The sequence below is a fragment of the Plectropomus leopardus genome, chromosome 20 (assembly GCF_008729295.1).
Source record: "Plectropomus leopardus isolate mb chromosome 20, YSFRI_Pleo_2.0, whole genome shotgun sequence".
Lineage (NCBI taxonomy): Eukaryota > Metazoa > Chordata > Actinopteri > Perciformes > Serranidae > Plectropomus > Plectropomus leopardus.
In genome coordinates, this window is record NC_056482.1 from 17,326,850 (window position 1) to 17,340,097 (window position 13,248).

At 40.4% G+C, this 13,248-nt stretch overlaps 1 protein-coding gene across 1 annotated transcript in view; it reads right to left on the reverse strand.

The window, feature by feature from the left end:
* The window catches only part of bcr (BCR activator of RhoGEF and GTPase), a 99,952-nt gene that overhangs the window by 36,580 nt on the left and 50,124 nt on the right, over positions 1-13,248 (reverse strand). Inside the window, 2 exon segments of the mRNA XM_042509140.1 lie at positions 476-580; positions 8,342-8,526. Coding sequence (XP_042365074.1) covers positions 476-580; positions 8,342-8,526 — 290 coding nt within the window.

A 13,248-nucleotide genomic window follows, 5' to 3' on the forward strand; every position in this document is an offset into this window, starting at 1 on the left:
AATATGGGTGGAAGTATTTATCTATTTATTTGGTTTTTATTTGGTTTTGTTATTTATAACTTTTTGGAATGGAATGGAATTATATTCTATCCATATTAAAAACAAAAGGAAGAACATTGTCTCCCTTACTGCTGAAATCTTAATTTTATTACAGAAACAACATTCTGGTCTGAACGACCATCAACAGGTTGCTGAAAAAGCTGTTTTCAAGATTGTACCCTCTCTGATGCACCTGTCACACATTCAGGTGTGCAGGGATGTTTTCCAATATAACCTATCCATGTTCCATTCAGATTTTGCAGATGCATTTCATGAAAGTAAGCGTAAAGAGTCTACTGCTTACAATATGCCAATGTATGTATATCATGGCTACATAGTATAGTGTGTGTGTGTGTGTGTGTGTGTGTGTGTGTGTGTGTGTGTGTGTGTGTGTGTGTGTGTGTGTGTGTGTGTGTGTGTGTGTGTGTGTTCTCACCAGCAGCAGTGCCTCCAGGTGACTGAGGTATGTTTCCTCAGTGGCCAAGATCCCAGACAGGACCCACTTCCTCATTTCCAAACCTTTTTCCAGGTCACATTCAGTCTGAAACAAACACACACACATACAAAATACAGCTCAAACAATATGCACCAACACAATATTTTGCACTCTGTTTTTTTTACTCATTTCTGGGTTTTTTTTTTCATATGGTATACTACACAGGAATAGTTGGTTACTCTTTGTAAACAATATCACCAGTAAAAGTGAAAGCTAACATTTTTTGGGTGCTGTGTCCGTAATTTTGTTTTTGCTTCCTCTTGAATGCATTCTGCTTATGGTCTGGCACCTGTTTACTAACTTTTTATAAAGTCCCAATCTCACCTGCACACCAAGAATGTCCTGAACACAGTACATTAAGAAAATAAGGAAATAGAGGCAAAGGGTGCCTTCAGGTAAAAACACCATCACACACTTCGAGTAGGTCATAAATGATGATTTAAAGAGATTACTTTTGTATGAGTCCATAGATTTTTATTTAGGAAAATACTTGTTTTCACACTGAAAATCACAAAATTCCACTATTTTGAGTTCTTTAGCATGAAGAACACTCAAAGCATCATAATACTGCTCACACCAGCTTGTAAAAGGACAGTTTCTCAATCTCAAATTGAAGGGTTTGTAGTTCTGGGCTGAGCTTGAAACCTCTGTAGGTTTATTGTTTGTGAGCGCCATAGTGTAGAAAATCAAACGGCAACAAATGCACCTTCAAGAAATCCTCCCCCAGCTGCCTCTCCATTCCCCTCAGCCCAGTCAAAGCTCAGTGAGGAGTACGGACATGAAAGAAAGCAGAGAGACAGAGAGATTCCTCGGGCTGTCTTGTTTAACCACGAACTCTGAAATAACTCAAACGGGCAGGGTCTCCCATGGGAGCAAGGTTGGCGTATAAATATGTGTTTGTGCGAGAATGTGCTTAGAGCACGTGCACACTCTCTCTCACACACACACACACACACACACACACACACACACACACACAGAAAGGAGAGGAAACATGGAGGAAGGGTGAGAGAGGATGACAAAGAAAGAAGAGAAGAAGAGCGAGACAATGCAGAGTCCGTGTCATTAAAACAGGAAAGAGAAAAGAAAGAGGGCAAAATATCTGACTTCATAAAGGCCAGACAAAGATAAGAGGGTTGGACTATGATTTCGATATGTTTGGGGGAAAAAAAATATTCAAAACGTGCAGCTACAAATAAAAGGGAGCTGAGGAAGAGAGAGGGCAGCAAAAGGCAGGATTTCTGTTTCTCTGACTCTTCAGTTGGGAGAAATGCAAAGAGAAAGAAAGGATATTCAGACCACCAGATTATTTTGTTTCTATCAAATGTTTTATGAGGCAATTAAGCCTAAGAGTTGAATTCAAAAGGTGCACCGCTGTATTTCTTTGTTTAATCAGGGAAATAGGTGTGAGAATATTACTTTTCCTAACATTTTGTGGGTTTCTATTGTGTATTTAGGAAGGTGTGAAGGTATGAAAAATTAAAGACATCTAAACCATGATTTATGTAAAAAAGGCACAACTTGTTTTTTTTTAATCTTTTATTCATAAAGCCCAATATAAAAAAAACAAAATTAGCCTCAGAGGACTTTTTACAGCATCCCTCTGTCCTTGGACCCTCACAGCAGATAAGGAAAAACTCCCCCAAAAATCTCTTTAACTGGGGAAAAATTTTTAGAAACCTAAGGAGGAGGAACTGAGGAGGGATTTCCCCCTTAAAGGCCGGCGTGCAATAGGTGTTGTTTGTACAGAACAGATCAAAATAATAAAATCACAGCATTCGGACAGAGGACCCCATGTGTCCCCCTCCAAAGTTGAAACAAAACCTACACCCTTGCATGCTTCCCCATGCCTACCAGGAGTGACATGTCAAGTGTGTGCACATTCGGCATGGAAATCTTATAGAACCTTATGCTGACATGTATGTTTACACAGCGATCATATGGGCTCTACTGTACATGTGAAAAAGGCTAAAGGAGTGAGTGCACGAGATGGCCAGAGTGATAGTGATGCTGCGACTCCCACTGACTCAGCCTGTTGGACTCAAGCTGCTGTAAGAGTTGACCTGGCTTCTTGAGACTTGCAGTAAATTACGTGTATCTGTGTGGATGAGTGTGTGGGTTGGCGCAGCATGAGAGAAAACGATGAAAATACATCCAGCAATTAGAGTAAGAACTAGGCAAAGGATGTGAATATAAGTATGTGTATTTTGCTTCATTTTTTAAATTTTCTGTTCGTATTTTAAAGAAAAGGTTAACATTATTTTCAAGTTTTCCCATGACAACACCTACATGCCTTCTGTATATCATTTGAAATAGTTAGTGGCTGCAGTAGTTGTCTCTCTTGTCCACAGTTGCTGTGATGAGATCAATTTTAATGTGATCCTAACGTAGGAGAAAAGGACAAAACTTATAGCCCTTGTTCTCTGCAGAAACAAAAATACAACCATGAGAAATGCCAAAGCTGACTTGAGGATACAGGTCATTTTAAGATGGACTTGTGAAAAACAACATGAACCTATTCTTTAAGGTTTAACTGAATTATTTTTCAGATGCATCTATCACTTTTTTGGTCTACAAAGGGAGAAAAATGCCAATTACAATCTCCAAGCTCAATGTGGTGTCTTGGATTTGTTTGTTTTACATACCAAAATAAGGCTAAATAGATTAATTTTACAACATAAACTGGAAAAAAAAGCAGAGCCTCACATTAATGTTTGGCATTTTTGCTTAAAAAAATGACCTCAACAACCTATTATTAAATTTGCACGGTTTTTGAGTTTATCTATTTATGTTAAGCCACCTGTGATTCTCCATCTCCATATTTACATGGCAGAATTCACACATTGTACAAGAAAGCTAAAATGATGTACAGTATCCCTGTGAGCTGCATTGAAGTGTGCACTGTGAGTACTTGGATGTCTGTGGGTGGACATGCATATATTTAAATGAAGAGGTAAATGGGCCCGGAACCTGTTTCCATGGCCACTGCATGAGCAAAAATAAAAATAGCACTCGGCATTTAGACGATACTGTGTAAATGTGGTTACAGTACATAGAATCAATAACTAGCAATCCTCCCAAACTCAGACAGGTGTGTGTATAAGGATTTAAAGACGCTATGTTACACTTGTTTCTCGCTTTTAAGCATCTCAGGGTTAACACAAGAGGGTTTCATTGTTCAAGGGTCTGATGGAGCAAACATATACTTTATTAAGGTCTGAAAATCATAATTTCTTGCATTATTGATTAATTTGCTGGTTATTTTATCAATTAATCATTTAGTCTACAACAGGGATACTGAGCTTGCTTTGCCCGGGGTCCTGTTTTGACAGAAGGCTCAGGGTGAGTTAATAAACAAACATTAATAATGAATATAAATAATTAGCCTGGACCTTTATCAGGGGGCCCAGGGGATCCTCCACTTTGTTTTTTATAAGCATGCTCTATTTTGCTGCATTTTTTGTTATACATGTTGATACCTAATTTACATTGAAAGTACAAATAAAAATGTGTTAGCATACAGTGTAAATCAATGTTTTTTCATTGTGAAGTAGAAATTCCTTCAAGGTGTTGAGATTTTACATTAACATGGCACGTTAACGCTTTGAAACTTGGAGCAAAATCACTTTTCTTTTGCTGCTTTCAGATGCCTGTCACAATTATTTTACTTTGACCCCTTAACATATTGGTGTGAAAAAGGCAATGAACAACACAATTATTTTTTTAAAGCTTTTTTTTTTTTAAAAAAAAAAAAGCTTTAAAAAGACTTCTGATATAGTGAATTAATACTTGCTCTGCTAAACAGTTGAGCAGGACTTTAAGCGTTAATGAAATCATTTTACATGTGTTCTGTATTTTATTAATTTTCAGGTATAATATCTTGACTTTTTACTAACTTGTTGCTAATTTTTGGGTCATTTCTTCTTTGGTTGCTCATTGCCGTCTTCTCATGTTTTTTTAAAAAAATCAAGCCAATGCTTTTTTTTTTTAAAAAAAAAACTGACAAACTGACAAAAACTGATCAAATTAAAATACATTTTCTGTCAGTTAACTTTTAGTTAAATCGACTAATGATGGCAGTACTTTGGTTTAATCAGGTGTAGACCACAAGTAGAATGGGACAGTATTTAAAGTATATTCTCCTCTTCATCTGACTGTTTATCCCATCTTCAGTGTCTTTCTCAGGTTTGGCATAAAAGAAATGATTCTGACAGACATGTATTATGCATCACACAGTGCTGTCTGGGGATCTGTGCTGTATATAACAATATCAGAAAAAGCTTTCATTGCTCATTATGTATAGACTCTAAGACGACCAAAAGCAGAAAAGATTTATCTTTTTGTATTAAGAGTGCTAATAAAAGAATATTGAAAGTAAATATGTAATGCAATTATAATTTTAGATAGCTCTTAAATGAATCACATTGCACTGCAGCGGCTTTAAATCTGTCTGGTTTAAAAGTGAAAGCCCGGGGCGGCGACGGAGCCCCCCGATTGTTTGTGAATTAATGAAAAATGAATAAATCGCTGCCGGAGCTACAAGTATCGGCATGAGCTTTGTCACTTTACCCTCACAGGATATGCCTGCTGGTAAAAAAAGGCATGAGAAACACAGGGGTCCATTTTCAGCATCAAGAATATTCTCAACAAATCACAAGAAGGAAACTTTACCATTCAGCCACATGTTACTGAACCAGCAGAGGGGAGACCAAAGTGTTTATTCATCGTTTCAGACCCTCAGACGACTCCCCGAGGAAGTACCCACATCTCCAGACATATCATCTTTTATTCATCGCCGTGGCAACTAATGAGCCCATCTCTAGATTCAGACTAAAAGGGGTGTCTGCCTGCTTTTTCTGGTAATAAAATAAGACACAATCTCCCTGCTCGGGGTATATTTGGGTTGGTGTTTCTATGTTTTCACAGCCACTACTGTACATTCACATTTGAATTTAAACCCTTTCAGCTCACACTACAGCTCTTGCTCGTGGCCGTACCCATCATGATTTAGGAATTCTGATCTGCTGCTGATTTGTTTATGCACGGACGATATTCTCGGGAGATACATGAGAATCAATACAAACAGTGTTTATTTGACAAGCACGCCGGTGTAGCTCAGGAAGAGCAGATAGAAACTGAGCAGCAGCGACTGTAATAACATTATTCCTCATTTCTCTCTCTCTCTTTCCCATGGACTGTCAGCTCATATAATCATCCAGAGCCAGGTTAGAAAGGAGAGAAGTGAGCTGCACTGCATGCCCTGTTCCACACTTTATTAACCATCTACATTTTTTATATTCTAATCTCTTCAGCATCCTGTTCTGCCATCTCTCGCTTTCTGAAATGCCTAATGTGACTGCTCCCTATCTCAACATGTCTGCTACGTAATGGAGCTGTATTAGAATTATCTCGTGCTGCAGGAGAAGCAGTTCTGTTAAATGCAGCATTACTTCTGGTTATTTAAACTGCATCTCAGCCACATGTGATAGATGCTGACAGGGTTGGTGTCTGCAGGGGTTTACTGGATAAAATATTTGCAACACCACATCACTCTAAGCCTTTCGTTGCAAGGAAACAAGCTCACTGAACTTTCATTATAAATATGATAGATTATGAGAAGGGAGATTTCAATCTTTCAAAGCTGTCTATTCTACTGAAGTTGGTCATCTAGCAGGTTAAGAAACGACCTCCTCGATCAGGTCGTGCCCTTTAGGTATGATGTCAGACAGTCTGAGAGAGCCGAGAAAATAAGATATTTTAAGTAGAAGTCAGGCAACCGCAGCCACAGAGAAGACAAGTCATGAATTAGGTGCCCTGGTGGCCGCTGACCATAAACTGCCTTGTCCCAGATTTGAAGGCAGAAGGGTTGTGCTTTATGGTGAATAAGGACTGGTGTGACAGTGGGAATACTGAAATACTGAACCGTTTCTGTTCTCCCTGCCTCACAAGGCGAGTAAACACTCTGGATCACTGCTAGATGCTGTTCAGAGGCAGTTGCTGCACACGTTTGGTCGGAGTTAGTTAACACATGCATATAACAACTTCCAAATTTTAAAGCTGATAGCTACATTAGAGCCACTGAGTAATTATGTAATTCACAATCCGAAATAGTCAAGTATTTATTTCAGTAATCAGTAGTAATTCAAAATAGCTGTAAGTTGCAGCCCTACTTTCAATTGTCATCTATCTAATAAAAGGCATAAAATGACCCCCAAAAAACTTAGAGATGGGAAAAAGTGGGCACCAGCTATTCTTGATTGACATTCAAGCACAGCTTTATGTGTCACATTGTGTTTTAGGATTATAAGATATGACATGAGGTCAGTGTTTTTGCAAAATTATTAGAAAACACATTACAGCACAGTCATCACACTTCAGCTGACTTCCCCTCTCTCTCTTCACTGCCAAGAAGAGTCAGAATATGAGAGAAAAAGAGCCACAGTGGAAAATTAAATCAGCAGTATCGCCGATGGTGATGACTCATCACAGTGACATCATAAAACCATCAGCTCCCACTAAGCCAATCAGAGCTCGTCTGGACTCTGACTCATCAATTAGAGGGGCAGACTGGGCTGATGTTTGAAGAGCGGCCGTCCAAGGGCGAATCAAGGACGATGGTAACTCTATTTTCATGGCAGTTATTAAAAGCATGACTGCCTGCGTGTTCAGCTGCATATTATATTTGAGTGCCCATCAGATGCTGCTTTTGCCAACCCTAAACACACATGGCGTCGGGTTTCCTCCAGGATTCTGCCTCTAAACATGAGAGTTTACTGCAAATCATCTAAGAAAGCACTGGCTTGTGCAACCTAAAGCAGAGACAACACTATTTGTGTGTGCCTGTGTGTAAATTAAAATCAGCGAGAGTTTCCAGCCCACAGGTCAAAGGTTGGATGCAGTCAGGGGACTCATCATTTATTGGCAGATTCAAGTCATCAATCAGATTGACGGGCACTTGCTCACCAGCTCAGACAGCGAGCGAAGACTGAGGGGGTGGAGAAACTGATACTGCTTCATGACCACTGATGCGATTACTTCCTCCAAGGGCACAGAGGAGCGAGGTAGTCTTAGCGTATTACATTCTCCCACAATACCTCTCTATCCTAATCGAACACATGGCTCTACAGCACCATGCTCTCCTGCCACACACACTCTTTTGTGCAAGAAATCATGTGTAAAAGCTAAAATAGACTGTTCATTTTCATCTTTGCTGACGCTAAGGTTTTTTGTGTGTGTATGTGTGTGTACCCTCTCCATGGTAACCTTTGCAGAGCACCAGACGTCATAGATCACCGGTTTTCTCCACGCAGACAAGGGAGAGTAAAGGAGGGAGGGTAAGAGGATGAAGGCAGTGATGGGGTGATGGAGGTGATAGGTAATTCTGCCTAATACCCTGCATGAGAAAGAGCCAGACTCTTAAGGGAGATGAGTTTCTTCACTGGATGACTGCCTGTGGGGTCAAGAGGCCAGCGTTGTTGTCTTTTATCAATCCTCTCAAATGGCAGATTTGATTTCTCGTCGATTGGCAGATATTTGACGGAGCGGGATTGCTCTAAGAATAGATTAGCCCACTTCCTGCAATGAATTGAGGTCAGAGTATGGAAATATTGGCCATTGGAGAGTGGTTCTAGCCATGTTTATAGAATTTTATATTCATATGCTTTGTATCACTCGTAGAATAAAAATCCTCAGCATAACTGTTACTAATTTTTTTACTCAGTTTTCATTTTTTTCCTCAACTAATGAAAAAATGTGCAATTCAGGTGTGAAGTCCAGCAGTAGGAGATGGCAGTAAGGCATACTGACCGACTTGGAGGACTCTAACGATCCGGAGGATAGGGTGTCCCGACTGCTGCGGCTCTTGGAGCTGAGGTGCGGTGAAGATGACGGCGAATCATCGATGTACGGCAGGATGTCGTGGTGCCTTCGCTGCTCTTCTGCGCGGTCTGCATCGTATCCGTACGTGGGAGGGGTCCCAGTGAAATGACCATCTGTAACGAGAGAAAAAAAAATGTTGAGTCAATACATTTTACAATAATTCAACTTTATATCAACCACTTTTAATGCAGACATCACCAAAAGCGTTTTGCACTGCAATCGCTTTTAAAAGGGACAAAGGTTGGGTGATGCCAGACAGCCTCCTGGCACAGCTTGCATAAGCCATAATGTAACCAAAAATCCCTTACAGAAAAACTTAATCTGCAAAATCACCACTTGTATATCATTTCCTCACCGCACATTACCTTAAATTCCTGAGGAAAACTTTGTTTTTCTCACATAACTCCACAATTTGTGGAGTTATGCAATGTTGTGCAATGTTGTGATGCAAAGTGCCACACATTTTGAGCTGCATTTAAAATATGATTTGATTATAGAAAAGTGTGATTAAAGATATGAAATGGCTCTGATAAAATATGCAATATTTTTACAGACAATGTTTAACCCTATAGATTAAATTGTTCTTAATTTTGACTGTTTTGTGTGTTTTCAAACTTTTAGAAAAGTTGACTAGTTTAAGTCTAAACTTCCATTTAAAATTCAGGGAAATGACTCATTGGGAGCAATTCTTACTCGTATGCATAAGTATTTTATATAATAATATTTTGACAAAAATGCATGTGCATGGGAAGTACTGAGCATACAACTAGATAAATAGAGATATAAAAAAGAGATTTGGATTATACTGCACAGGTTGTGTGAGCATTTTGCTGTTGTTAGATACAGACCCCCTTTGCTTGTTCGTTTCTTTGGATTCTCGGTTCAGCATGGAGCCGTGTAAAAAAAACCAAAAAAAAAAAAACCCACAGCTTTCCTCATAAATTCAATGAACATGGGGTGAGTAATTGATAAACAAATGGTCATTTTGTGAGTGATGTATTCCTTTATTGTTACCTGTGCCTCTACAATGCACACTGGGTATATTCATGTCTTACATTAGCTGGTTGGCCTCACAGAGGGTTGTCACGCAGTGCAGAGTTAATTTTCACCACTAATTAATGCGGTTCTAGAAACTGGGGCACACAAAATGACTTCCCCCCTGCATCTTTGTTCATGCACTCGTACAAAAACACAAAGCTCTGATAGGAAGCACTTGACTGCAAAGTGGGTCAAGGTTCAAATAATTTCAACACTGAGTGAAGCATCTCAGGGGAAATTTTCAGCAACCTCCTTCTGACCTGCTTCTGTGGTGGGTGCTATCACTTTTTCTTTGCGAAAAAACAACAGCTCAGGCAGCACAAAGCGGTTTTACATGTGATTATGTGTGCTGCCCTTTAGAAGGAGAGGAAAAGGAAAGGAAGAACCATAAAATGATTGCGGAGCAAACAAAGCTCCAATTTGACTACAAACGACTTGTCTTGCAACGTCACACTCGCTGAGGTGAAGCATTCCATTTGAGTTCAAGTGTTGGCGTTCTGGAGAATTGAAATGGTTGAGCTTCCAGGAGGAGAGAGTCAGCGTTTTGGGGAATCGTGTGTAACAGCTGATGGGAAGACATCACGCATCTGAAATGCAACAGAAGACCTTTTGCTCATCTCCTCCCACTGCTACATTCAACAGAGCCACACTTCTCAGAGAGCTGGCCGGGCCTCCTCTGTGCTGACTCAGACTCATAACATGCCAGAGCGCTTTGTAGAGTCAAACACACAGACATACACACAGTTCACACTGTTTGAAAGCATTCTGTAGCCTTAGAACGCATACAGCTAAAATCTACTTCAATCATTTGCGCCTCTGTTGCTTCTACAATCTCTCTTTCATTGTGAATCTTTGGCTCACACCAGCACAGACATATGCTCTTGAAGTCGCAGGTCATAGTGTGAGGAAAAAAAGAGACCAAAAGAACAATGCCAGAGTGTCCAGGGCCCGTCTGACCTTCAGCCCACCCACTGCTTGCTGCGCGTACTCGCTGCCGCCTGTGGGCGGGTGCTGCCCACTGCGCCTGCTTCGACCAACAGCATCCTGCCAGGCAAAGACCAACATAGAGGCTCTGTGTGTGTGTGTTTGTGTGCAAACAGTCTCCTTCCACAATGCCAAACCACGCAGCAAACCGAGTAGTGTACTTCATTCATGTTTAGACTTAGTATGTGTTGTTTTTGCAACCCCTACACATATGCTGTTATTTTTATGTTTCAGAATTTCCATAGACTCCTTTTAATGTGTTGTTTTGTTCATTAACACCTTCCTTAATCTTCTCCTGCAGCCTTTTCTTTGTTGTATTCTTTTCTAACTTGCAGTGTGTTGACTGATTTGCCCTGTAGCATCATTTTAAGTAAGATTTTAAAATAATAATGACTGTATTTATATAGCATCTTTAAGTGCAAGAGCAAAAGTAGGACACTCAGAAGGCAGAGTGCCAAACAGTAAGGCCAAACATAGCCAAGTAAAAATGTGAGGTTAAGACAAGGTTAAAACAAAAGGACAATAGATGAAAAACATGTAAGATAATTCAATAAAAACGAATAATTACAAAAATAATAAAAGCTATTCAAGCTATATAAAGAAAATTAAAAGAAAATTAAAGGAGAACATCACATAAAAGCAGTCTGCAAAACCAAGGGGGCCTGATCAATTTTGTAACAGCTAGAAGGGCACTACCCAAGGATCTAAGGCTGCGAACTGACTCATATGGCGTCAACATATCTGTATGTAGCTTGGGTTCGGATCAAAATGTGCTTTAAAAGTGATCAGTAAAATCTTAAAGATCCCGACACACCAAGCCAACGATCTGCAGTTGGTCAACGTTGGTCTGTCGGCAAGTGTCTGTCGCCCTACTTTGGGTGGTGAGTCCTGCAGCGTTGGCACAAGAGAAACGGGAGTGAGGAAAGCAAACAAAATCAGGGGCATGAAATCAAAACAAACTTTTTAGGATATGGATGAATGAATGAGGTTAGTTTGTGTTAATGTTCACTAGCGCATGGTATATATCCTTTGTGATCAGATGCATCTGTTTGGTCAACACAGGCAACGTGAGGCGATCTTTGTTGCAACTAGTTCCTTGATTTTGGTTTGATGTGTCTGGGCCTTAAGGATTGGTGTGATGTGATGGCGTCGGTTTAAACCAAAATAAGCCAACCCGTTCTCGTTCCGAACTTGACAAATAGCGCCACTCTGTCAGTGCTTTTGGCAAATGAGTGACATGCCACCTTCTGCGTCCACATGAAACGCACACAGATGTGTCTGATGATAACGCGGTCAGACAGAGCCAGTGACTTTCATGACTTTGGTGCCTAATCCCAACGATTGTGACAGTCCGCGCTGTTGTGTGAACATAGGGACCGTGCTGCTTCATCCCACCACATGTGCATTTGTTGACATCATGATAACGCGCTGCGTAATCCCACCATGACGCACCACATGCAGTTATTGAATGGCATCCTGCAGCGTAAACAGCTGACGCACAAGGATACCTAAAACATGACAGGTTGATGCTGCCCAAGCAGCACCATGTGACAAGTTCTGAGTGAGAACGTGTTGTGCATACACATTCAGCCTGTAGCAGAGTGCAGCTCTCTGTATTTATAGCAGTGTCACTGAGTTGCCACATCTAACCTTTTTAGAGTTTGTTAACAACAAAAACATTTAGAGGACAACATCCTGACAAGAAGGAAATGTACAATTTAAGAACTAAGAGTGTGGATAGGAAAAACACAAAGTGAGAAATGATGAGTGGCATCCTGTTATGTTTTCTTTTTTAGTTTTTGCTTCCAAAACCCCACCTCTGTGTATTCATGTTAGGAAGCATAACATCTCTAGCTCACTTATTTTAATCCTCCTACCACCTCGCTTTGGAAACATGCTGTCACTAGAAACGCACTGAGGTTATTTGAGTGTGTGTGTGTGTGTGTGAGAGAGAGGAATGCCTGCAGTGCCCACACAACCCTGAGGCCAGAAATATTGAGCATCCAAACAAGAATTTTTAGGTTGGAACCACCTCTTGGTTAAAAGGGGGCACAGACCCAAAACCACAGTCATGAATAATAATGATAAACTGAATATAAAATATACAAAACTCCAAATGAATCACCGCAGCTCCGACTCTGACTAAACAGTGCGTCTTCTGGGGAATGTACGTCTCCAAGGTACAAAAGCATACAAAAGCTACAAGGTTTATCAGTTTTTTTACAAATAAACATCAAGAGGTTTTCTTTTATAAATAGATTCAGGATCCATGAAGGAATTTCAAGTCAGCTTGCCTAATATATTGTTCATGTATACATTCAAACCAGCCGTTTCCAGAGGGGGAGGGAATAAGCTTTACAAGTCTGTTAATGGGTCACTATAGCCTGTGGTCATCAAACACTGGGCTTCAGTCTATCCACGTCTGACCTCATCTCGGCCCAGACGCTGCTTCTAACGCCGCCCTGAGTCAGTTACTCTACGCCTGCCTCTCACACTCTTTGTTTGCATGCCCTTACATCTCTGCGCATAATCTAACTTCCTCTTCCTTTATCTTTTGCTGTCCCTTCTCTCTGTCCTTCTTGTGAACAGATTGCTTGTGTTTACGCTGATTTGTCTCCTCCACAGCTGGTCTCTTCATCCTCGTGCTGCTCACAGATCAGCATCTTTCTCTTCCTTCTCTGAGCTGCCTAACTTTCCCCTCCTCTCATGTTTCCCAAAAGACCCCACTCCCCACAGGAAAAAAATACAATATGACAGAAAATACACACACCAAGACACACACACACACACACACAGAGTAGCGCCTTATATCA